The 27,838-nt window shown below is 39.4% G+C and overlaps 1 protein-coding gene and 1 long non-coding RNA gene across 4 annotated transcripts in view; one reads left to right on the top strand and one right to left on the bottom strand.

The window, feature by feature from the left end:
• The window catches only part of EBF1 (EBF transcription factor 1), a 388,330-nt gene that overhangs the window by 104,653 nt on the left and 255,839 nt on the right, over window positions 1–27,838 (bottom strand). For 2 of the 3 annotated variants that reach the window (XM_029942938.1, XM_029942939.1), the window contains exon 8: window positions 22,240–22,381. In XM_029942938.1, the coding sequence (XP_029798798.1) occupies window positions 22,240–22,381 (142 nt within the window). The remainder of the gene's footprint in view (window positions 1–22,239; window positions 22,382–27,838) is intronic. The other variant, XM_029942940.1, reaches the window with a different exon arrangement.
• Window positions 7,761–24,340, top strand: LOC115294902. Its single transcript, XR_003910213.1, has 3 exons — window positions 7,761–7,804; window positions 10,138–10,244; window positions 24,160–24,340. It is a non-coding gene; the product is annotated as an uncharacterized LOC115294902 (long non-coding RNA).

Genomic DNA, 27,838 nt, shown 5'->3' with positions numbered 1-27,838 from the left:
GTTTTTTTACCTCTTTCCCCACCCCCAACAGCCACCAAAGTAAAGGAGATTTTCTTTCCTTCAAACTATGACAATAACATGATTACCCCACCACAGTTTAGCATAATGGCTCTGAAATGCTTGTGGCACATTGCAGAGTTAAAGTGGAAATTATTAGGTAGCTCTTCTTTGTTATAATAATGATCACTCCACAAATAAAAGCTCTTCTCCCAAAGGTACTGCAAGGCACAAAATGCTAATTCTGAAGATTATGTGTGTGCTTTTATTAAATATTACCATGCCCTGCCTGTTTGAGGGCTTCTCTGCTCTGATTGTTTTATGAGTACCATGTTAATGTCATTCCCATCTTGCTAGCAGCAGGCACACATTTTAGCGTTTGTATGAGAGTTGATCAAAGGCCACGTGCTGGGGGAATTGCTGAGAAAACACGGACAAGCGATAAAAATCTAACAGATTAATTGGTTTAAATTTCATTTCAGGGTGTTGAACTTTGGCTCAGGACTCTAATACTACACCGTGAGTCAGGGCCTAATTACCAGATTTCCAATTTGCTTCTGAACAATGGTCGTGGTGAGAAGAAAAAGAGAGGGAAGAATGAGGGGGAAAAAAGGAAAGGGAAAAGAAAGAGGGAAGGAAAGAAATCTTTCAGCCTCCAGTACATATTTAACAACTAACGTTCTGTGTGCAGACAACTGCACCAGGGGACATTTGCTATCACCTGCTCTACCTCCAGAGGATTTATATTTTCTTCCAATAGCCACAGAAGACAGAAGAAATCACGGATGCCCTCAGCAGTTTAAAATTCTCTGATTTACAGAATCAATGTTACAAGGTGCAAGTGCCTGCTCATTCGCATTAGAAACATAAGGCTCTTTTTGAGCAAGGTGAATTTGTAAGTTAGAATTGCACCTTAGCTTCCAATAGAAATGATCTATTTCACTGATAGAAAGCAAGGGCCGGAGAGCCATGTTTACCTCAGGGTTTATGGGTGGCCTTGGGAATAAGGGTTAATTGAGCTCAGAGGTGCCTGCTCATTGAGGTGAATTAGTGGTATGTTCAGCTATCAGCACGGTTCTGGGGCTGCTCGTACTTTTGCCTCTGAAATCTCTGTACTGTGATCAATATCTCACTTGTTTGGGGTAGCCGTATAAATGACCTGGGTGCAAGATTTATCATCTCTTATCTCCAAAATGAGGTTTTTGTGACAGTTGATGTGCTATAATGGGAGTCTTGATGGTGATGCACTGTTTTGTCCATTCCTGTATTTAAATATGCTGGGAAAACAACACTTCATCAGTTGGTAAAATGTGTAAATTTAGAAATGTTCTAATCCTATTCTAAGTCTCAAGAGAAAATTCCACTAAAATAGATATAAGCTGATTTCCCATTTCCATTGTGTGTGGTATATGAAAAGATGTAAACTCTCCTTTTCCAACATGTTATCCAGAACTCTCTACTAATGAGCATTTCTATGGAGCAGATAACTGATGCTTACAATGGAGGTGAAGATGCTGGCACCAGCTCTTACTGGCTCTTGAAAAAAGACAGAAAGATGCAATTACGTTAAGTTGATTTAACATTCAGAGTATTACAGTATTTGCAAATGGGCAACAGCTCCAGCTGTTGAAATTCTACCTCTCTCACTCAGAATGACCTTGAAGCAGTCACTTAGCCTCTCTAAATCTCTTACCCTCTCCAAGCAGTAATTTCTGCTTGCAGACTTGTGGCAAAAGGCAGAATGTGTCTGCTTGGGTTTTACTGTTTTACTATGTGCCAGGCACAGAGCATGCTAGTTGCTGCTATAATAATTCTTGTTATCACCAGTTCTCCACAAGCCGGAGTTCATTTACTCACTAGAATATCCAATAGTCTCATCATTCCTGATTGTGTACCTGACTGTAAAACTTTCCTAGGAACTTTGAACACAGCGGCTTGCTAACCTAGCCATCTAAATTGACTGAGGTTGTGGATCGGGCACCGGTCCTTCTAAGGTTGAATGTTTTTTTAAGGCTCTCACTTGCCTGGAATGAACATTAATGGAGATCTTTTCATAAATGAGGAACTGACTTTACTGTTATTGTCCCAAATTTTTAAGACTTGTGAAACCCATGAGTTTAGCCCATTTCTTTCTTTCTTTCTTTCTTTTTCTCATGATGGTGGGATCATGACCCAAGCTGAAACCAAGAGTCAGATGCTTAACTGACTGAGCCACCTAGGTGCCCCAAGCTCAGCCCATTTCTATGGAACACTTTATCTTTTTATCCTTTTATTTACTTGATTTTGCTGAAGTTGTGCTTGAGAGCAGGCCTATCCAGAGATGGATGGGGACACAAAGAACTCCTACTTGGACTCAATGCATAGATACATGCTCTTCTTATTAAATCAAAATAACTGTTCTTCCTGGGCTTTTAAAATAAAATGAGGGGTGCCTGGGTGGCTCAGTCAGCTAAGCATCCGGCTTCGGCTCAGGTCATGATCTCATGGTTCAAGGGTTCAAGCCCCGCATCAGGCTCTGTGCTGATGGCTAGCTCAGAGCCTGGAGCCTGCTTCAGATTCTGTATCTCCCTTTCTCTCTGATATTCCCCTGCTCACGCTATCTGTCTCTCAATAAATAAATACATAAATAAATAAATTTAATTAAAAAAATAAATAAAGTGAAATGAGTCCTTTCCTGACTACTCCCAGATCAGCACTACCAATACCTGATTTCCGGGATTCTGACAGCTGGCAGCTACTGGCCAGGGAAGAGGACAAGCAGAGGGTTTGCCCGTAGCAGGAAGACTGACCTTCTATATTTTCTCCATGTACAGGATGCAAATCTACTCTGGTTTTACCCTCTCTCCAACCAGATGCCTTGGAAGCCAATAGCAGCTATGCCTGACCTGAACCCTCCACCCAGCATGTGCAGACTTCACTTTCGGAATGCTAACCTCACCCCAGACTCCTAATCAGCTAACAAACAAATAAATAAACATAATTCTTGAATACAAACAAATAAATAAACAAACAAAGCTCTTAAATTACTAGACTTATTTCTGCCTTCCCTTTTTTTTAGTAATTGCTTTATGAAGTTAAGCATTTTATTGTTTATTAGGATTTTCATTTTGTTTTTGTTATTGGTCTTGATTTATTGCCCCATCCACTAGCATATCTAAATATTACTTGGCACAGAATAATATATTATATATGCAAAAGAAATTCTGTGTGTGTGTGTCACTTTGAAGAGAAATGAAACCAATGATACAGAGATTTCTCAATACCAATGCAATTAAACCTATTAAATATTAAATGAGGAGATCAAGAATTTCAAATGTTTTTCATCCTTTATTCCAAAATGACTTTATTTGGCAAAGTCCTTCACTTTGACAACATGAATAGCTCTCACAGAAGAGGAAAAAAGAAAAACCTCACAGTCAGTAAATGGAAATGTAGATCCAATGTCCATCTATGTTAACACAGAGTTAACTTAGCAAGAATATCTAGGTGTATCTCAACTTAACTAAGTTCCAAAATATGCCATTTGCTAAATGCAGAGCAAGCCCAAATTGTATCTGCCCCCTGTTTAATTTTCAGCTTTCTTATTCTATTCTGAATCAGCAAAATTCTTCACCAATCAGTGGACACAGATCTGAGCAAGGGAAGGGCAGAAATCCGAGTGCAAAAATTGTAATCTGAATATTCTAGGGCAAATACTTTTAGATTCCTGAGTTTGTCTACCTGAGATCCATAAATGTGTAGGTTCAGTACACAGGGTTATTTAACAATTTAGCAGTGAAAAATCTTGACATTTTGATGTACCTGTAACTTCTAAATTGCACTTGAAAGACTTATTGAAGGCTTTTTGATTCAATGACAGCCACATAGCATTGTTTCATAATATGCAAAAATTGTTTGTTAACACTTTGGAAGCTCAGAATTTTATAAACTCAAGGAGGTGAGAATTTGCTGTTTTCTACCTCATGTTTGATCTGTCAAAATTAAAATATATAAAATATTAATCCCACAACAACCAAAGGCAAATATTGCCACTGTTTTTTAATTTCTCTTATTTTTCTCTCTGGTTCTAGGATCATCAGCCACACCACTGAAAAAAAATTATCGTAGAAGGTGGGAGAGTCCTCAAAATGAATTATTCATGGATCCAATTGTGATATTTGTTTCAACAAAAGTAAATTCACTTGCCTCTGATTATACAATAAGTAAATAATTCCTTTCTTCCTGACAAGGAGAACTTTTATGCACAAAATTATTTTTAGCTCAATTCTCCTCATTATCCTGTTGTAAGAAAAGTTCTAGATATGAAAGCCAGGGAAGAAAGGGAAACGAAAATAACTTTCCAAAAATGGACAGCCAATATTGTGAAAAGAGGAAACAATTTTCAGGTTAAGAAAAAAAAACACGTGTAAGTGCTTCTTCAAGGAATACTCAAGTCTTTATTCGTAGGCAATCTTCCTGGGACTGGAAAATCATAAAGTCAAATATGAGCAAGTCTAGTGGAAAATCTGTGATGTTAATCTTGGCGAGAGTCGTATTTTTAACAGGCCTTGAATGTGTGTGCCGGATTATCCAGATGGTCATACAGGAATCGGCCTGATAGGATTAAACCTTTATGCTGAACTCTGCTCCATCTGTTCGCCAAGGTTTGCCTTTCCTTATCTGAATATGAATTTTTAGCCTCCTTGTGTCTGGGAGCCAGACTAAATTCAACATTAAATACTTATCTGTGTGCAGATAATTTAACATTTCATTAGGTAGTTGATATCAGTTTGATCTTTTCCTAGAAAACATTTTTACAGAGAATTTTCCCAAGAAGGAATTTAAAACTATATAGGATCTTTTGTCATTGTTGTTAGAGGATTTTGTCTTTTTCCTCCTATTGAATTCTAGGACTCATTCAATTCACTGTCATAACAGGAGTTTACACTGAGGTTTGCCCATAAAAGATAGAAAAGGAAGATTTGGTATCCTCTCTGCAGAATCTAGGAGAGGTGAGATTTCTTCCAACTGGATGAATGATCCAATCAGAATATATTCATGTATTTTTCCCATTAAAAGAGGATTGATATTACTCATCATTTTATGAAATTAGCTACAACAGCCATTTCTACCATTTTCACTAGGTTTTCTATGTTTTTAGGAGGCTTTTTTAGGGAATGGGGTTTGTAATTCAGAGCTTCATCTTGAAAGAAAAAACAGACTGTTTTGCCCTCTTGTGCATACATCCTCAGGAGAAGTGAAGTTATTTATTTTTCGGTTGCAAAAGTTGACTGGGCAAGTCTCAGGACAGAGGCCAGTAAGTAACCAATACGCCAGAGCCCTGATAGATGGTTCTGAGGTTTCCAAACCTGTGACAAAGGAAAAGGGTGGGCTGTGACTGCTGGGCTCAGTGAAGCAGACAGCATGCAAATGAATGAATAAGTTGCGTAAAAGAAGGATCTCAGCATCGTACTTTGTGGCTGGTTTATGGCAATGTGATCATTAGATGTGCTCATTGTAGATTTGTGATGGAAACGCCACAGACTACAGCCTTTGGAGCCTGAGTCCTAAGAATGTAAGATCCCTCTAGCAGTCTAAGAGGACTCCACCAGCTTTCCATAATCCCCTTGGTAACACTGGATCTTGGCTCTATGCCATCATGAATGGCAGGGGCCAGAAGCTCATCAAAAAATTCAGGCTTTTCCACACAAAGGTCTAGTTATTATGTTTGCACAGTACCCTTAACTGGACAACCAGAGGAAGAGAACAGTGAAACTCTGCATTCAAGCTTAAGATGACTTATGTATATCGGTACAAATGTACATATAACATCTTATAAAACATATGTCTTTGGCATATGTTTTGACAAGAATTGTAGTCAGCAGATAAAAGGTGGTTCCCTTTCAGGAGGTGGGTGATCCTAAGTGATGAAGCTCACTGTAAGTAATCTCTTGTAAAATGAACACTCACACACACGATCCTAGTGTCTGTTCTTCACATTTTGTTATAAACAAGGATAGGATGTTCAATTTCATTACTGAAATCTGCTTTGCCCAATACGGTAGTCACTAGCCATATGCTACTATTGAAATTTAATTTTTAATTAGCTAAAATTCAATAAAGATAGAAAATTATTTTCTTGGTCATCCTAGCCACATTTCAAGTGGTCAATATCTACATGTGACTAGTGACTATCACATAGGACAGCACAGAGATAGAACATTTCCATCACCACAGAAAGTTCTATTGGACAGCATTGATCTAAGGATCAAGTTTAAATAACTGACCCAATAACTGATAAAGAAAGATCATATTTTCTTTATTATTCAAATTTAATTTAATAAATCAAATTTAATTTAATATATAATTCATATTATTATATGAGGTGCCATCCATATGCCAGAAACTGTGCTAGAAATAATTAATCTCTATCGTCTTCACCAATGACCACAAAATCAAATGCTCACAGAGCCAAGCAGAAAGGTAAGTAAATCAAATGGGCTAGGGACAACACAATGGGAAAGGTGGGGATTGTGGCTAACTGTACAGTATATGTCCCACCCAAAAGGGACACAACTTCTCAGTGTGACCTGATGCTGCCATTTGAAAATATGGGTCCAACACTACCAGCTCTTCTGAATGTAAAGAGAATTTGCAAATCTGGATTTTTAGGTAAATTTTCTTTATTTTCAATTGTTAAACAACAAATACCTAGTTCCTTAAAGCACCATGAAAACCAAACCTAAACATGGCTTAGAACTAGGTTCAGTCCATGATCTGATCCACGATTGTGTAAATTCTGTATTTTGAGAGAGCCAAGAATCACCTTTCAGTTATTAATTTCTTCAACTACACAACTAATACTACCACAGACTCATTAAACAATAAACACAAACCACCACCAGTGCCAGTTCTGCTCCTGATCTCTAAAAGGCCTCTCCCATAACAACATATAAGTCCCCAGCTGGCCTTCCTCTGCTATGTAGAAGATTTTCTATAAGCAGTTTGAAAGACGAGCTCCCTGCTCCTGAAGGATTTCTATTGTCATCATGCAAGACAGCATAGATAGTGACTTTTTAAAGAAACTGTGTTTTGAATGTGAGCAGCATCTCAAAATCAACCTTGCCCAACCTTTAGTAATGCACAATTCCTGCTCTGTGCTTTTCAAAATAGTAATGCTTATATTTCTCCTCACGACCAAGGCTGCTACTGCTAATGTATTTGACTGAATTTTTATTATTGAGAGCCTTATCATTTTGAACCAGTTTCCTCTCCTCCCTGACACACTCAGTGACACTGCAATCCAGTGTTTGTTATAGCACAGATGTTTCCGTGGTGATGATCAATGACGTCACAAGCACCGGAATGTGTATCATCAAATGTATCCAGACAGAAGAGTAAAGTAGAGTGGGAACTCCACTTCCATTTGAACTCCATGTTAACTGACTCAACTTCCTCAAAAATTACTCTTTGGGGTCTGAGCTGTTCAATCTGGACTGCAAAAAGCAAGCACACTTGCCTGTTTGCAATTCACTTCTACTATCAGATTATTAATTATGTGCTAAATCTCGTCTACATACCAAAACCCAGATTAACCTTCCTTAGATGCCAGCTTTCAAAATGTTACTGCTGTGCTCAAAAGCTTTCCGTTGTTTCTCCATAGCCCATGGGATCAAGTCCACTCTAATAAGGCTGGCCAATTCTCCCCTTCCAATTTCAGTCCCCATCTCTCCAAAACTGGAAGCAGGACTCTGCAGCAGCTAGAACCAATGGCTCTGGATTCAGGAGGCCTCAGCTCACATTACAGCGTCACCACTTACCAGCTTTGGTAAATTTTCTTAAGCCTCAGTTTCTATCACTTTAATTGGGGATAGCAGTTATAAGAGAACTCACTTTATGAAGTTGTTGTGAGGTTTAAATAAGTCAATCCATGTGTACAGAGCTCTGCACAGAGTGAGCAATAAATAAATGTGAGATAGAATGAAAAAGATGAGAAGCAGGAGAAGGAGAAGGAATGTAAGGAAAAAGAAAATGAAGATGTTCATGACAGGCCCTCCAAATTCACTGTCTCCAAACATGTTTTGCACCTGTCCACCATTTCTTTTTCAGGAAGGTTTTACCCAAACAGTGCTGTATCATAAAGACCGGTCTTGTGCATGAAGTTGTTTCTTACTATCCCAGGCTTCAAAATACTCTTTAGTGTGCTTCTTCATGTCTTTTCCATTCACTCATCACTAACTACACTTTGCCTTGAACTTTTATCCTGGTGTGTATGTAAGTGTGTGTGTGTGTGTGTGTGTGTATATATATATATATATATATATATATATATATACATATAAACCTGGGACTGCATATATGTATGCAAATCAACCTCACAGTCAACACGTCCCTTGCAAGCAGGGACCACATTCACTCACAAACTGGATAGATAGTATTCTGCACTCAACCAATACCTGACAATTAACTAGCCTTTTTAAGTCTTCAAAGGGTATGCCCATCTCAATTATTCTTAGTACCAACCCTGAGTAGCAGGCAAGCAGATGTTATTCAAAATTCCACTTTACACATGAGATAACTGAATTTAAGAGACTCACTTGAACTTGAGACTTTGACAGTCCACATTGGTAGATAAAGTCAAATATTTAAAACACCCAAACTACCCTTCAAATTTGGTATTTATCTGAAATTTCTGGTCAGTTTGGCTAAAACATTCACTTCTATCATGTAAATACTATAGCCAAAGTCCCATAAAATCTTAGTTGTGCAATTCCTATTCCCAAGATAGAGTGTAGATATTTATTAACTTTACAGAATATTACTACACTATTTCCAAGCAAAGTTATTTTCCCCCTAAGACTCAGCCTCACATATGAATTATAGTAAAATCTCTCTACCTTCTTCTATTTCCAAGTTCAAAAAATGGCATCCTAATATAATACCACAGGTGCCAATTTAAACACAGGAACACTGGAAATATTCCAGTTTCCAGGCTTAGAAGCTTTTCTATTGTTACAAGTTGGGCTGCTAAACACACAGAGTTTGGACATCAAATATAAGTGTAGCAGCGCTTCGAGAACTTGTATTTTTAAATGTAGAGCAATTCCCCTTAACTTTCATTTTTCAATCTGGACATTATCCATCTCAGTGGTGTTCATTATAGAATTTTCTGCATACAAAGAAAATAATAAAAGTTTACTCATTAAATAGGTTATCCTAAAACAGTACCTCAATAACATTTTCCCCAACTTTTTTTTCTTTCTTTTGAGCAACAATAATTGAATTCCACAGGCCTTAGCTAACCAAATCAGAAAAGTTTCTAGGATTCTGCCAAAGTTGAAAGGTAGAAGAATCTGAGGTCTGACTTTATTGATTTGTTGCACATAATAGTTCCTGGAAGGGCACAGCTGGTTTGATGATTAAGCCAAAAGATTTTAGCAAAGAATGGCCAAAACTCTATTTTCCTTCTCCACTAAGAAATGATAAAATATCTTGGAACTGCTGGGACACAGTCCCTTCATGCACAGCCCCACACATAATCTCCCTAAAAACATCTGCCTCAGGCCCTGCACAAAGTAGGTGCTCAGTATCTGCTGGCTTCCCACCTGTGCTCAAAAAGAAAAAGACAAAGAATAAAGAATTAAAGTTCTCAATGTGTACCAACCATATTAATTTTAATCATTCTTCTAAATAACAGCCAAAGTCTATTGCTATGTGTTCATTGGTTACATACGCTTGTCTCTTGAAATTTTTCTTACTTTGCCCCAAAGTCAATGAAAGAAACTTGAGGCCCCAAAGCTGACATCATCTGCAGATCAATTCCCTGCATTCTCCTGCAGCGTGTCTCCCCAGAACTATGGGTGAAGACTGTGGCTTTGAACAACTGGTGTCCTACTGCTTGCAATTGTCAATTAAATAAGCCAGCAACATAGCAGCATATGTTCACATATAAAATATTGATTGATTTCACAGATTGGGATAAAAATATATTAGTACTTGGGTTCCGCTTTCATGCTTAGTGGTCAGATAAGTATTCATCCAATTCAGATCTATTTCTGCACCCTGTGGGCTCCAGAGTGTTACTTTTGTGTTTCACTTTTCTTTTCCTTCTCTGGTTACTGTCTGGTTTCCCTTGTCGGTGCCTCTACTATGACTGACCAGCATACGTTTAAGCAGGACTTTAATTACTATGTCATCTCCCAGCCAACTTGCCCAAGGCAGACGGGCAGAAAAGTCCACATCTCAGACTCTCTCGTGCTCCTCTCCAGGTAAATCTCTTTTTTCTGAAGATGCTAAAATCATGCTGATGGCATCGTATTCATCTGATAAGGATGATGATCATCTAATTTCTATAAAGTTTCATTTCTGTCCACTGAGTATTTCAAGTTGCAGGTCTGGCACAAGGAGATTAAGATGGGGTTTCTGATAGCGTGACGTGATACCAGGATTTTTTATCTTAACCCAGAAAAGCACCTTCCCATATATCACCACACATGCCAACTAACATACCCTGGGGATTTAGCACAGATCTGGCTTTTCAATTGGCCTTTGAGTAACACTGTGAATTTGCTTCAATTGAAGCAGGAATTATATTACATGATCAAATAGCAGGAGAATTTCTCTCCACCTCTGAAGTCCAATGTGAGGACTAAACAGTGGGAGAAGGCAGTGGTGATGACCGCCTGATGTCAGCTACTTGGCGGTCCAAATGCTACAGATGCAAAAACCTAACTCTTTTTCTATTTGGCCATAACCAAACCTTTGAAGGATGGCCTCAGTTTCCCTTGATTCCTAAGTGGATAGAATAATAGCAGTGCCCTCCTATGGTGGTTAAGAGTATTAAAAGATGATACAAAGGGCTGAGCACTGAACTGATAGGGAGTAGGTGCTCAAAGGCTGCTATCATAACAGCAAAATCATCATTACTCAAGAGTGGTCTAAAAGCTAGCTTTTCCTGGGCAAAGAGTTCTATTAGCCTGTTAACTGGTTAGGAAAATGCATTGGACCCATATCTCCAAGTCAAAAAGAAACCAACCTATAGGAAATTCTCAAATTTATTTTTTCAAAAATGGATCGATCCTAGGCCTAACTCACCTTCCCTATTAGCCCTCTCCCAAGCTTCTAATGTTGTGCCCCCACATGGTATTTTGGACATGCTTCCCCCTCTACCTAAAATGCTCTTTCCTCTTTGCTTGACAAAATGCCACTCATCTGTGTTTTAAATCTTAAGTGTCCCTCATTCGTCACACTTGGTTTAGTCTCCTTGTTTAAACCTGTCTTAGGAGTTTGTATTTCTTTTATAGTGTGTACTGTCATTGCAATTAAAGTAATTCTAAATGAATTATTTTTTGTAATTATTTGCTTAACATTGACACACACACACACACACACACACACACACACACACTCACGACTATGTACCTCAAAATGCTGTCCCTGTCTTGTTCTCCTCTGCATCCCTATTGTCTAATACAATAGGCAGTCAGTAAACATATGTTAAATAGATGAATGACTATTCGAATGCCTAGATGAATGAGGGAATGAACTAAAGACCAATCATCAGAGCTATTAAGATATTAAGGAACAAAACAGAATAGTTTAAAAGTTGAAAACTCTTCCAGTCATTATTAACAATCACCACTACATCCACATAGAGCTTCTTAAATGGAGGAGCAGCAGCTCCTTGGAATCTGTTTTCCTAATTCTCCAAAGCTGATCTGGCCCACGGTCCTGCAGCAGGCATTCTATGCTCATGGGGGCTAAAATTAGCACCAGCAAGCTCCCCCTGCAGTGGGCTCTAATCATGCAAAGGCCCAGGTGGATCTTGCTGACAGATGTTAAGGTTAGAAGGAAGGGTAGCAGCCAGATGAGAAAACAGAGCCACCCCCTTCCGGAGGTACCAGCACTTCCTGTCTTTAGGCCTGGCTGGTTCCTGCCTACCCAGCCCCTCCCCCATGCATCAGTTTCAACACAGTTGCTGCTCTTTCTGTCATTTGAACTCAAATTCTATCTCAGAAATTGATGGGCGATTCTGCCCCTGACAACACAATGTCAGCTTTGCTCAGTGTCCAGCTGGTTCTGTATATATTATCATAATGTGCTGCCTGGGTGGACCCTCACTGATTCTCTCCCTTGACTCTGAATTCTCCTTTCCAAACTAATTTCTGCCCTCTGACATGTAGACACCACTTGTTTAAAAATAAAAACAGAGTTAAAGCTTGGGAAACATTTTGATTTTCAAAATCCTACAAGGACATTAAATCTATTCTAATGGTAAATTGAACTAAAAAGGTTTTCTTTGAAAAAAATTTTTTTGATTCTTAAAAAAATTATGTTTCCCAGGATCCTACACTGTTTCCTGATGACTTGAAAGAATTATTTACTTCCCCAATGCTTAAGCCCTCTAAAACAGTTTCCCAAACTTCAGTCCTGATTTTGCTCCATACCAATACCACTTACACTATGGCCTACTTAATATTAATTAATTAATCTAGCTGCTATTTTTGTTTAGGTTAACTTTCCTTTTCTTTAATTCAGTCTTGCCCTGAGAAGTAATAACTGAGATCATGACTTTGGAGTGCTGTGTTTCTGTTTGTTTGCTTGCTTGCTTATGCATCAATCAAGAGACAGACCTGTAACTATTTAAAAAAAATATTTAATGCTTTCTCCCCATCACCTAAAATCATTCCACACACTGCATGGGAAACCTAATATAAAAGCTCGCTGCTAACCATCAAGTGGATTCAACACTACAGTCTCAGCTGAAGAAATTCAGAGAGCAGAAAGTCCAGTGTAAGTTACCTAAGTGGTTGTGTGTGGCATACTCCTGGCTTTTCCAGGTCTCCTGGAACCCACTGCTGACCTCTTGTAGAAATGCTCAAGGTGAAGTTGGCCTTAGACCACCCAGTGGAATGACCATTGCCTTGGCATGTTGGTGGCCACTCACCAGGGGAGTGTATGTGTAACACCTTTGGAGATAGGAGACCTCTCACAGAAAGAGCTGGGTTCAAATAACAAATCATCAGGATTGGAAGGAAGCTACCAAACTCCCCCTTTAATTTGTGGTGAAATTGAGGCCCAAAGAAATCAAAATACATAGTTGAGGTCATGTATCAAGGTTGCAAAGGTAGAGGCAAACTTTTTTAGTTCTGAATGTGCAACTGAGAATCCTCAAACAAAAATGTTTCAAACCCACTCCTGACCACTGGCTCTAACTATCTCATCTTAATAAGATTAAAGACCTAATGACTGAGGCTTTCATTTGCATGTTCATACTCCTTGAGTCCTCTGATATCAAGTCAGAAAAGCTCCTATGGCAAGTTAAGTACAAAGAGGCCCTTAGTTTGGAACAATCAATTATGCAAATAAGCACAATTGGAATTATGATGATTTTGTAACCAAATATAAGATAAAAAAATTAGATTAAAAAAATTCTGTCATTTTGGTCAAAAATATAAAAAGAAAGCACCACTCCCTGCCTCCTACCATGTTCTTCCCTACACTTTGTGCTTATTAAAGTAAGTTAGGCGTGGCCCACTCATTTATCAGGTCATTCAAAATACCAAATACTGGAAGTCTCCCAAAGTTGATTGGTTTGTCAAGAAATTCATATAAGAAAATAGCCTCCCCAAATCCATATCAGGTTCCCATGTTATTTGCACCCTGAGGTTTAGTAGCACTTCAGTCCCCTAACAAGGAGACTGTTGGTATCCCAACAGCCTTTTAGTTCACAATCTCACAGTGTTCCCCTGGTCTCCTTTTTCTCTACCTTGTACAAATGCCAGGGAGCCCATATGGTCAACAAATGATTTCTACAGAGATGAGTTAGAACATCCTTGCAAATAAATAAAATATTACCAGCCACCTTCTTATCTTGCCAACCCCACAGAAAACATACTAGTCATCAGATAAAGTCAGCATTTTTTTTTAAATTTGAGCAGCAGAACGTGGCATAGCCAGGGGGAAAATAGGTTATTATTACTGAAGGAAAATAAGCTATAAGGTAAACATACACCGTATGCCATTAAAAAAAAGAAGAAGATATGTTCTGAACTTTTGAAAGGTCTATTTAAGATACCAGCATAATTGCCTTCCTTGTACTGAGAAAAAGTAAGACCCGCGGAATAGAGATGGAAGGAATTTTAGCATAATATACAGAGCAAGTAGTGGAAAGTACAGACTCCAAAGTCAGGCTTTCTTGGTTTGTACCCTAGATATACTACTTACTTGCTGTGCAATTCTGGGCAAGTAACTTAACCTCTCTTTAATCTCAGTTTCCTCAACTTTATGAGGAGTGCCTGTAGTACTATATGCCAGGCATAATATGGGCTCACTGAGGATTACTGTCATTATCCTTAGTACTATTTTTATGCAGAGCTATGTGGTTAGGTAGACCAGGGGCCTAGTCTCAGGTCCAATTCTAATTAGTTTTGTAGCATTTGGTAAGTTACTGACGCTCTCTAAACCTTAGTTTTCTCATCTATAAAATGGGAATAGTAATTGTTCATCAGATTTGATGGAGGACTTGATAAGTCAAATAATTACCACACTACTGGCATAGAGTAAATGTCCCATAAATGTTAGCTGATAATAGCCCCAAAATAACAATAGCAATAATAATGATACTACACATTACCACTTGGCCTGGTCACCACTAAGCAAGGCAGCAAAGTTCTTGGCACTATTTCTCCTTTCCCATCAGTACCACGCATAGTGTCCGATTCAAATAAAGATAACATAGATCATCTGCGTAGCAGTGACCTGTAGCTCCTGAACATGCTTCCACCTGCCTGACCCTGAGCTTGCTGGCTATCAAGTCCCCAGTGTTAGGGTTTCTGGTGTTGCCCACTTCATGGATTACTCTGGATATACACTGAAGATCAGTCTTCACTTACATCTTTATTCGTTATCTTGACTTCTTGCCATGTAATTTTTTATTGCAAGGGAAGACAAAAGGCTACTTCCCCACTGCTCAAAGAAAAGGGCCTGATTTGATGCTTGAAAACCCGGGGCCTGTGAGCTCTATTCTATGACACATCTGGATATTCTCAGCCCTAATGTTTGTCCTTTCACCTGTCTTTCTTTATCAAGTAGGAAAATCAATTGATAAGATGTAATGTGCCACTCTAAGTAACAAAGCATGACATCAGTATTTGTCTATGGCAACCTGGACCCTTCACCAAAATGCCCTTCCCTAAGTGGGCCTGGCTGGAGTTCTTCACCAAAACCAGTCATATGAAAAGCCACTGTCTAAGTGCAAAGCTCTGTCTGCATCTTTCATCCTTGTCCCTCATGTTTTGAAGTGCATTTCTGTCAGGGAGCTAGAGATGCTACAGACATTCCTTTCATGATATCAGAATCCCAGAGAGACCCCTGCACTCTGATGCCAGCCTAAACTGTAAGGGCATCAGGAGTGGACCCGAGTCCTCCAATGTCTTGTGTAAGCCAGGGATCAGAAGCTGTGCTCCCCCTGAATTCACACTTGCCTGCCCGCATCCTCTGGGCAAAGAGCACTACGTGGATTCTGATGGAAACTATCTATGTGAATGTGAGTTTACATCCCCTTCTTAGGTTTCAGTTTCCTTATCTGGAAAATGAGAGGATGCATTGGATGACCTTTCACACGTTAATGGCCTTTCATTTGGCATGAGCTGTCACTCATCCATTGACCACAGTGAGAGAGGAAGAGAGAAATTTGGGATGGTATGTTTTCTCTTCATTGTTTAGTTTATTTTCACTCATTCAATTTTAGTTTGTTGGGGTTAGACAAAATATACATTTCATAGCCAAGTAACACAGCAGCCCTCCATTCTAAAGGCCTTAAAAAAGTCTCTGTAAGTTCAACAGAAGTCAATAGATAAACTTCTAAGCTAATTATGCAAAAAGCAAATCAAGCCAAACCCATCTGGAAGAAGAACTCTCAAAATGTTTGACCTTCTTCCTATTATGAACACTTGCACAATTGATAAAATGAGGAGTGATCAGGGGGACCGCTCCCAGGCACTGCCAACTCCCTGGTGAGCTTCCGAGGGCCGGCAGGGAAGAGCAAAGTTATAAGCAACTCAGAGTGATCTTGCCCTGGGCTTTCATGACACACTAGGAGTCCATGTAATTGAAAATGAGTTCATCAAAGCCCTGCTTGGCCCCCGCACACCAGTTCACAATTGCCAACAACCACGGCCTGAGTGTCTGGGGGCCTGCATAATCTGGCCCTCAGCAGCCACCTTGGCCTCATCTCCTGCCATCCTCCCAGTGACAGGGAGCAACAGGAGTCATCCCAGAATCCTCCAGATTCCCTGAACTCACCTAAGCGAAATAGCCTTTGCACGTGCTATCCCCTCTTCCTGGAAATTTGTTTCTGTCCCTTTTACCTGGTGAAAACATACTCAGCTTTTAAGTTTTGGCAAAAATGTGAATTCCTCAAAAAAGCTTCCCTGACACCTCACTCCCCCCCACTCCTTTTTAATTATTTTTTACTTTTTATGTCTTTATTTTGAGGGACAGAGTGCGAGCAGGGGAGGGGCAGAGAGAGAAAGACTCAGAATCTGAAGCAGGTTCCAGGCTCTGAGCTGTCAGCACCAAGCCCAACGCACAGCTCGAACCCACAGACTGTGAGATCATGACCTGAGCCTAAGTCAGATGCTTAACCCACTAAGCCACCCAGGCACCCCACAACCCATTCTTGTGTGGTCCCCCTTTTATGCATAACTCTCATGAGCTGGTTATAAATTTTTTTTAATGTCTTCTCTATTTACATTATAAATTCTGTGAAGACAGGGCCTGTATCTGCCTATGCTACTGCATCTCAGCTTGGTATCTGGCACATAGTGGATGCTTAGAATGAATGAATGGAGGGAAGAATGATTTGAATTCTCTGTAAGCTAAGACCTTGTTCCCTGGTTGGAGATCCAAATACAGGGCTCTCCTGGAAATAGCCAGTGGATTTCTTTGTTCTCCTGAAGTGCTCTTTCTCCAGGAGAGTATTGTGTCAATGGTTTCAGTCCAGAACACCAAAAAATTGTGCATGCTAAAAGGTCCAGAGATGACCCAACGCCACTCTCATTGAATACATACAGAACTGAGGCCACAGAAGCAAAGTAACCTGCTCAGAGTCTCACAGCTAGTTCATGGCAGAGTCAGGTCCAGCATCCAGCTCTTCCCTCAGACAGCCCGATCCTCCCTCTGTTAGAGCCAGCTGATATTTACCAGCCATTTCTTAGGGTCTCATTACACAGAAGGGAGAAGAGGGGCCTCTCCTTTCTATTGGAAGCTCCATGCTGTCTCTCAATTTGGAGTAATCTTCCCAAGCCTGAATCATCTTTCTCCACAAGTCCATAAAACAACAAATTTAAGTGCAGCTGGGCACAAGGAGTCAATGGGGTTGGATACCCAGGGGCAACCAACAGAAGCAAAAACTGCTTCTGTCTGGAGCAAAAGGATTAAAGAAGGTCAAATGCTAAAGAGCAAGAATAACACCATATTGTCAGGGACAGCTGGAAGGGGAAGCTACAATGGAGAGGTCAGAACAAACTGGTGGTGGGGAAAATCTGATTCTACTTCTCTAACGCTGTAATTACAGCAAGGAGATGGGCCTGGTGATTCCATTACCACTTTCTATTCTGCAATGTGTTTTTAGCTTGACCAAACCCTACTTTTGTTTAGATTTGGTATATGTTGGGATCCTGGCACATTTATGCTTCACATTTTTATCAATATAATTACTTTGAAGGGAAATTTAATTCATATGTATCTCATGCCTACAAAAACTAAATTTCAATTGTTTTGTAATTTTTAAAAGCATGGGTATTTAAAAACATCTATATATGAGCCAAGAAACTAAGTAGGACCTCAGGTTAGAACTCATTAACATTAAAGTGTACACCTTCTAAAAACTCTTAATAGGTTTACTGATTTTTCAAATACATATAATAACTATACAAATTCCTACCAATTTTTTAAAAAGAACCTAAATATGCAAAACAATAGTTGGGGCCTCAAAACCAGGAAGGGTGCCTACTGATGACCAGCTGAGCTCTCTGACCTGCTCAGATTTCCCAGTGATCACGGAGAAGGCATGTCCTCCAACCAACCAAAAAGGGGAGAGAATAAAGGGAAGAAGAAGGGAGGAAGGGATAAAAACACATGCATGCCAAAATAAAAAAAAAAAGTCCCCTAAAAAAAATGAGCATTTAAACTGCTTGTCAGAAGGCTTTCTGACAAAGCCACTAGAGTGTATTCACAGGCATTTGCATAAATGCTGCCGGTGAGTTCACCATAGCTGCTAGCGCTAATGGTACATAAAGTAATTTAGTCACTTCTCCCGGCATTCTGTGTCAGGATGATGAGCACCGGCACTTTGCCTTGTTGCATATTAGATCATTAGATAATAAAGTGTTAGCGCATGCAAGCTGACAGGGTCCCTGCACTATAGCTTTGTGAGGGCACCACATTTTGCCACAGGGGGAAAGAATAGAGAAACTGATGCCACAATTGGCCTTAAATTCAAGTAAACACAACCTGAAACTCAAGAGAACAATAATGACAATATCAACACTCCCCAAGCCTATAAGGATCCCTGGCATACAGTGCTCAGGAATTTGCCCAAATGAAGGGAAGACAGGCCAGACAGGTAAGCTAGGGTTGTACATTGGGGGGCAACAATTCTACATCTTTGGCCCCAAGTCTATTCTTCAAAAATTGAAACCCTGAGCGTAGTCAGCTTCTGAGGCTACCTCTCTCCACAGCATACATCTTCCATAACGCTACTGCTTAAAGATAAAAATTCCCTAGCCTAAACTCTTCCATAAATATTCAGCCAAAGAAAATATCAGTATTTATGAATGAAGAAAAAAATGAGGGAGAGCAGTTACCATGAGCTACAGTGTGCCAGGATTCACCCTCTTTGGACCAAGTAGGATTCTGTGAAATAAATATGCCTTTGTCAACTCTCCTACTTGAAGTCCAGGGGCAGTTATTTAAGCAGGGAGGTTTGGAAGTCCATGGGTCACGCAGGGAGGACTGCATGAATGTAAAGCACGGTCTCTATTTCTACTTATATGCAGAAACATGAGCTATGAAAGGGAACTTTCCTCCAACTGTCTGACGAGCAGGTTATAAATAGAGATGTGCAGAGTTGCTCAAAATAATTCAGGCTACCTGTAAATGAGATGGTAAAAAGCCCAGAATGAGGAAAAATGAAGGCTCCTACAGGTCACCTAAGAGGTGAAAATAGCTAGCAGTCTCACTGTGCAGCGGCTGTCTGAGGTGGGGATGGAGAAGTAGAGTGGCCAAGGAGTAGGGGTTTGGTTCTGGAAGTCTGAAACAGGACAGTTTCAAATAGGATTTTTCAAAGGTAAGCTAATGTATTACCATACCCCCAAATCAACATGCATTAGCATTTAAGTCCCCTCCCACACATCCCCATGAAAGAGCCCAATAGTCATCCTTTGCTGAGTAGATATTTATGTATCAGCTTGAAGTGTCTAAATGAGTGGGTGGTTATGTATGGTTGGTTGATTCATTCTGCAGAGAAGCAGATTTCCATGTTATTGTCATTACAAGGAACCTCAAGGTATCTACCCTTTTATTCTTCTGGAGAGGAATAAAACAAGTCTTTGGTGAGAACCAGGCCCCCTCGCTGAAGAAGACAGGACATATCCACAATCCCACTGTTGGTTAACTATTAATGAACAAGTGAAACATCATTTTCTTGAATAGTATGTTAATAATAACATGGCCACTTGTAGACTGGTAAATTGGAACGGAAGAATAAAATACTGCCTTTAAAACTTAGAATGGTGTGATATTCCAGTTGAAATATTAATATGTATACCTAGAAGCAAGAATATTTGAGCTGGGAGGAAGCCTAGAGACATTTTGGTCTAGAGATCTCAAACTGTTAGCCTTGGGCTATATTCCTCCTAAGTGACATTTCCCCCTTCTTCCCCTTTTACAAATTTTACAAATTTTATGGCGTTACCAACAATTAAAAATTAGGAGTTTTTGTTCTTGCCACACTAGAACAGGGCCACACTAGAACAGGGCCCTCAGTGCTTTTGGTCACAACTGTCTACGGGACAACAGAGCATGAGCTCACCCTTCTTCTGCAGTCTCCACCCAGCCCACTTCGCCTATGTACATGACGGCCCCCACTCAAGGCACACATTTTTTTTACCCCTATAGATCATCACCTTTATTTTACCAAGAAGAAAACTAAAGATCCCCAAAAGTAAGGTGACTTTCCAAGGTCACATAAGGTCAGAGGTAAAACTAATATTGAATTTAGATTCCTGGCTCCTACGTCAAGATTCTTTCCTCCACAGCATAATGCAAAATAAAGTTCCTGACCTCCATGTTCTAGAAGTATTCTTTCTAGCAGGTTGTTTCTGTTGGTTTGTGTTGAGTTTTTTTGTTTTTGTTTTTTTCAGTGGAGGGATGATTTGGATGGTGTCATGTGGTCTGTCACTGACTTCCCAAGGCCAGGAATGGGAGCTGGGTGTAGTCTGCACTTGGAGCACATTTTGAAACTGTGAACCTGTGACTGGTAGATTTCAAAGTGACAATCGAGTCTGTCCTTGGACAGGGCAGTAACCATTGTAACTAACCAGCCACAGTAAAAAACAAGACTTCAGTTTTTAAGTCACTGCTCTCCAAATTGTGCGGAGTATTTACCCATTTTTTCCTCTTCCTTTCCTCTAAGTACTTCTAGGAATACAATGCCTTAAGTGACTCCAAAGGTATTAAAAAGGCAACATTACTGTAAAGTGAGGATCAGAATAATTTCACGTACAGAAATGGAACTAGGAATGTAATCATGAGCAGGTGTTTCAAATGGCCTCCTGCAAAAAAGTAATATCTATCCATCTCTGCACTAATGAAACCATAAAGAAGCAGCTTTTGAAAGATGATGGTTTACTTTAAAAAGACTGTAAAACTGGATGTGTGAAGAATCCCTTCTAAGAGTGTTACATCTGGCTAATTAATAAAAAGTACAGTTTGTATATTCCTTAAGTGCAGGGAAAAAAAGCCAGGCAAAAATAATGATAGTTGTATGTTTATTAAATTGAATGCTGGCAGGGAAGGGAGTTTTCTACCTTATGAATTATGTCATGTACAGCTCATGACCCTTGGAAAAATCAGACAATCAGGTGGTAATTTGTGCAGTAGTGTTTTTAAGGGAATCCTGCTGACCTAGGAAACTAGAAAGTGAAGTGGAGAAATGGATTTAGAGTTTAATTTGAAGATAAGAGAAAATCTAGCATGGTGCTTGGTATTATGTATAGTCTCAATAATTGTTTCCTGGATGGTTAGTTGGATGAATGGATGAAAGATGAATAGATGGATGGGTGGATGGAGGATGGATAGATGGATAAATAAATGGATGGATATATTTGTGGATGGGTGGATAAATGGATGGATGGATAGACAGATGAATGGATGAAAGGGGAATGAACAGATGGATGATAGATTGATAAATAGATGGATGAGTAGATGGGTAGACAGATGGATCAGTGGATGGATTGGTAGATAGAAGGATGAATACATTACATATACATGTAGTACAAAAACTTTCAGATGTGCATTCAATCTAGCCCGTGGTTCATTTGAGTGGTATTCACTTTCCTTGATTCAAATTTTTATCTGGCTTCCTCCAGTCCTCTCAAAGTTACCACTGATGAGCCATAAATTCAAGACAAATGTGATTTCTCCTCAACAAAGTCCACCTACAGAAAACAGGCTCTATCATGTGCTGATGAGGGGAAGATAGTGCACAAAGCACAGGAAGGACATTTAGTTTGGGTTTCAAATTCAGAAAATGCTTCTGACCTAGATTTTGGACATTATCTCCAAATGAAGTTTAAAATGAAATTACAGCGGTACACCAGCAGGATTGTAAAGATGATGGAGTTCATTAAACAACCAAGTCAGTTATAAACCTAAAATGTATTACAGTGTTTATTACCCTCTTTGGGCCTTCCTTTACTTTTCAGTCAAGTGGAGGTTGTAAATAAAGCAGTGGTCCTGGTCTCCCTCTCTCAACCTGAAGGAAAGCTGCATCAGCCTTTTCCAGGATTGAGAGATGTGCAACAAGAAAGGCTGGGCCTCCAAGATATCTTCCTGTGTCTAAATACTTAGTATCAATAATGTTCAATATAACATTTGAAATGCCAAACAGAGGAGAAAATGTGGTGGAGTTGGAAGAAAGAAACCAAATAGATTCACAGTTAAAATAGCAATGCCAACCAATGAAAATGATTTGCCTACCATGTTCCAGATAAGAGGGCGTACCTTCCGAGGGGTCAAGCCTCCGAGCCCTCCGCCCATGCTTAGAGTTATTATGGACAAACATGTTATCAGAGACTGCCAGGACATGGCCATCCACATTGACTGTCGTAGACACCACGACCTAGAGACAGAAGAGAGAAATGAATGAACATTTTAATATAAAAGCATGGAGGGTAATAAACTCAAGTTAAATAAATAACAGCTGGGAGCTGAAGAAAATTGCATAGCTATTTCACATAATAACTGGTGCTTATGCTGTACAAGTCTAACAAGAGGAGCTATTGATGAGTGGGTCTTTGGCATGGAACGCTTTTGATGCAGTTTTAAGTAAAATTGCACAGTTTATAGTTTTACAGCAGAAGGTACACTGTTAACCATAATTTTAACAAGAGGATCTTTATTAGCATATTTTTTTTTACACAACGGTGGTTGTGTTTCACCTAAATTACCCTTCAGTTTAGACACTGAAGCAGATATCACAGTTGATCATGCAAATAAAAATCTTTTGAATCTTTAAAATATTCCCCCCCTCCCCCCCACTGCGTCAGGGTTAAGAGGATAGAGAAATGAAAAAGAGAGGTTTCAGTGAGCGCTGGGATGCAGCTTTCTCTCCCAGCGTCTTTCTGGTGTTTCTTGTACTTTTTTCTTCCCACTTTACTTTGGTTAATCAGACCACACTTCCTCCCCCACCCACCCCCATCCTCACCCTCACCCCTATCACCGCCACCAGCACTATCCCTCCCCAAAAGATCTCTGCTAATGAAGGGTGTTAGACTTATATTTCAAAGCCAAAAACAAGCAAACAAACAAAACAAAACAAGAAAAAGGAATGGTGCCATTGGCCCAAGATATAATTCAGGTACCCTGGCAATCTCATAACTGACTCTGAACCCAGTTTGCCAGAAGGGACACAAGCAAAGGTGTTTTCTCAGAGAACTTTGACTAAAACAATGAGAAGAAATGACCTACACTTCTCCTTATATTAAATGGGGAAGAGGATTAAAACTGAAACCCACAGAGATATGTTTATTCATGCGACCTCTTACAACCAAATATAATAATTGTCTGTAATTGCAGCTTCAGCTCCCACCTCATGCTTTGACATGGGAAACAGCAATCAGCCAGCTCCCGTTTAATCCACCTATTATGTTGACTAATTAACTTTCCTCGACAGTTTATTTCTTCCTCCATTATCAGCCCCTGTCAGCCGCAAGCACCCTGCAGCATAGGGGGGACCTCAGGCTCTTTGATTGATCACCGATAGATTGACATGCAGATTAATTTAATTAGAATCACCTCACTTGAGAAATGAAAGACAAAGGCAAGAGGGCTAATAGATCTGCTCTCATAATGAGGCGAACCTCCAGAGCCGAGGCTGAGGATTTCTGATTTATTTTGCTCAATTCCCCAGTTGCTTGGAAAGATTCTCGCTTTAATTGTTCTTGGTTTGGAGAGGCATTAGCCTCTGAAGAGGTGAAACGCTTTACAAGGATTGGCACATACTGAGGCCCCAGTTTCTGAGCAAGCCTTCTCACCGACTTCTAGAGTCTGGTACAACGCCGCTGTTTTCCTCTGTGAGCTAAGGACAGGGCAAGACGCTGGGTCTTGGCCTAAGCCAGCAGCACACTGTCTGCCCTGCCTGGCACAGTGCCCCACTCAGGAGCCACCCCCCCCCATAAGCCATACTTGAAAGTTCTACTGTCTGCGTCTTTGACCTAAACGCATCTGGGCAAAACATGGCTGAGTCCCCTTATTGCGGCCTCAAAGATGGCAGTGAACTGCAGATTGAGAACACGCTGCTCCCGATGGTATTGTGGCATTGGTTGGATTTGATCTGATTTGACTTAACCTGGTTCTTAGCTTTTGCTCATTTTTTCTTTCACACCCTCTCTTCTGTAGACCCAAGGCCCTGCTCCGTAAGTGAAGCCCCTTGTGTCTTTCTGACTCGGATGCAGAAGTCAGGAAACAACGCCTGTGGTCATCCCACTCAGGGGCCTCCCAGGGATGACTGCAGGGCAGGGCTTCTGGGGGCGTCCTCCTATGGGGCCCTCTTCTTGATGCCTGGCCAGACCTGGATCTTCCCCTGATTGTATTTTTTTATTCCATTTTATTAAAATACAGAGTAAACAATTGAAAGCATTGGCCCCAGTCATTGTGAGAATCCAAATTCCAACTAGGGCAAGTCATTCATGGGAGGACTCAGTACACTTGAAGCAGCAGTTTGCAAAGTGGTTTTTCTCTTTCTTCATGATTGACCAACCAGATCTGACACAGCCTGACGATTATGTGTATGCCTCATCAATTGTAGGGTAGTTTAAAAGAAGGAGGAGAAGAAAGAGAAGAAAACAGTCTATTCTTTTATTTTCAAAAAGTATTATGTGCTAATGCACAGTCCATATTATTTAAGGCAACAGAAACTCACTCTTCTTTTTAGTTAAGGAGGTGGGACAATTACAATTATATAACAGAGCTGGGTCTTTCAAAGAATTTTTGATTTACTACGAGACCACAATTGAGTGGTCACTGGAGTCGTTAGCTGAAGAAACTATAAAAGGAATCCCAAACGGTATCTGTTTCCAGTGTCAGGAAATACATAAAGTTGTTATTCTAGACGTCTGTCTTAAGAGGAAAAAAAAAAGGCAATGACAATTCACCATGCACCTGTAAGACAAAACGCTACAGGCTTGGGCTTAAAATATTCAGTATCGTTTAAAGATGTTGTCATCTAATTCTTACATTGAACAAAAATGACAAAAACGGTTAAGTTAAAAAAAAACATAACAACAACCTCACTCTATGTGTTTTTTTTCCTTTGCAAAAGAAGTATCACCAAGACCACATGTGTGACAGATTCGTTTCACTGAAATTTCAATTAAAATTGGAGAAGGATATAACAGATTCCTCATGCTTTTAATTTCTGGAAAATAAACACCTAATAAGTTCCTCAGAAATTCATGACAATACATGTTAATTCCCCCAAATAATTTCTCTCATTCCAATTTGTAAATGATCAAGATATCTTTAAATAAACCATAAACTGAAATTAATCCACAGAACAACTTGTAAATTTTTAAAAATTTAACTGTGAGATGCAAGGGGGGCACTGAAGTGTCCTTTAAAAATAGGCCCATAGTGGGAGGGAAAGGGCCTTACTGTCAAACACAAGATTAATGAGGTGCTGACACATTCATGCAGGCAAGGGGACAGACAGGCCTGCCAAATCTTCAACCTTCCCAAATTTTTCAACAAAACACAGCTTGAATTTGGGACAGGTAAACATGGAAAATGATTTTACATTTGGACTCAACACTTCCCTCTCTAACCTCTTCCTCACTCTTCTATCCAGGGAAAGAGATGAAGAGAATGTGAGGAAGACGTGTATTTAAATTTTTATGATATCTGTTATCATTGTCTCTCCTTTTTAGAATTGTATGTTCCAATACAGTAACTACACATGTAGCTATTCAAATTTAAACTAAATAAGTAAAAATTTAAATTCCATTGTTTCTGAGTCACCATAGCCACGTTTCAAGTGGTTAGTAGCTGTGTATGGCTGGAGGCTACTTTTGGGCAGGACAGATATAGACCATTTCCATTACTACAGAATGTTCTACTGGGCAGTGCTTCTGTAGAATGGTTTTGAAATAAATTGTCCCAATTTATTCATGAGGATGTCCAAGTTGTATCACCTAAAATAGGTATTAGTCTAAGTGGACATGTTTAAGGTCATATGCAAGTATATTTTTATCACGATACTTTTTAGAATCAATTTTCTATTTAGGGCATAGATTTCTAATACAGCAATCCAGAGATGTACTGGTGAACATCCAGTGTGTTCCATGGTACTTTTTATCTGGGCCCATCCCTCCAGGTGAGAGCTCTCAGTATGCAGGAATTAAAAAGAGAAAGAAATAGGGAGAGAGAGAAAAAAATCTGCAGGTACCCATAGACTTTGGAGATTTTATATTAACACTTTCAGTTTCTTGTCTCTCCTCAGTAGCTCAGAATCTCCTCTGTTTTATACTCGAACTAGATATCCCTAAAGATTGTTATTTTTACAATTTTACCCTCTCAATTTAGAAGTGGGAAAAAATTCAACACAAAATTTATGGTTCTGAACTCCCAATCTTTCCTAGGTAATATGACTCTGGCCAGGTTAACTTAACCCTAAGCCACAATGTTCCTGCCTCTTGAGTGGAAATAATAATAACAGTACCTGATTCTGTGAGGCTTACATTATTTAAAGTGGCCAGCGTGGTTCCTGGCTTATACTGAGCACTCAACAAATGTTAGTAGCTGTAGTGGTATAGTTGTTGCTTTGATGGTGATACTCCACAAAAAAGTTCAAGATGATGTCTGATAATCTAAAGCCTAAAAGGACCCAGTATAAACTGTTATCTTAAATAAAAGGGTCCAGAAGCTATATCTCATAAATTCACTGCTCTATCAGTCTAACAGTGAAATCATACAATTTTAAAGACCTTTGTGCTCACAAAATATAATTATATCATTTAGGCCTTGTGTGAATTGCAAATTTCACTGGTCTATATAATTTTACTTTCTAGAACCCATTGGCATCTTAGCTTGTTATATTCCGGCTTGAAACTGAACAAAAAAATCTTACTGCTTTGAAAATAATCTATAATTTAGACATCTTCTCAATTCAGTCTAGTTTCATACGAATGAGGGATTCTCTGGGAGTTTCTTTATTGGTATTTCCTGCTATCATTCTTCAGGCTGCCCCTCTTTTCTTCACATCAGGCAGGAGACCTTGTATGTCCCAACTAAATTATCTAAGATTCGTGAACCATAATCTCTGTCTCATGAGCAGATTTTCAAAAAGATAAAAGCAGCTAAAATCCAGTCATAGGTGGAAGTTCACATTAACAAAAGTAGCAGCTCATGTAGAAGAAGGATTTATGACAAAAGCAACCAAAAGAGTTGAAATCTGTATTTTTAAACATTTCCAAAACAAATATGTTATCAAGGGAAAGATTATATCATAAATATATTTTCAATGCTTAAATTTAGAATATTTTAGTAGTAAGTACCTCCCTCCAAAAAGTAACTACTAAAACAAATTAATTTTGGATGATTATAAAATTATAATTCTTGGTTTTCAAAGCTGATATGGTAACCCAGTGTAAGGAAATTGGTGCTAAAGTTGGTTTGTTACATGGCTTTCTTGCCTCTTGGTTTAACTTATTCTGTTTGCATTAATTCGGGACCCCTAAAATAAAGCATTAAATGCACGGGCTTCAAGTACATGGAATAGAAAGACATTAAGCAACAGTCCATGGGCTAATACTCAGTAATAAAAAAAAACAAAGTATTGATACACCTGGATAAATTTCAAGAGAATTATGCTGAGTGAAAAAAGCCAGTACCAAAAGATTACATATTGAATATTAGTAACTTATTTCCCCACAACCGCTGAAAATTTACGTGTTGAATATCTAATCCCTAGTACCTCAGGATGTGACTGTAATTGGAGACAGGGCCTCTAAAGAAATGATTAAGTTAAAATAAGTCCCTTAGAGTGGGCCCTAATCTCATCTGACTAGCTTCCTAAGAAGAT

This window comes from Suricata suricatta, chromosome 6, assembly GCF_006229205.1.
Source record: "Suricata suricatta isolate VVHF042 chromosome 6, meerkat_22Aug2017_6uvM2_HiC, whole genome shotgun sequence".
NCBI classification, from domain to species: domain Eukaryota; kingdom Metazoa; phylum Chordata; class Mammalia; order Carnivora; family Herpestidae; genus Suricata; species Suricata suricatta.
Note: the sequence above shows the minus strand (reverse complement) of the source record. Positions and strands in the feature narration are given on the sequence as shown.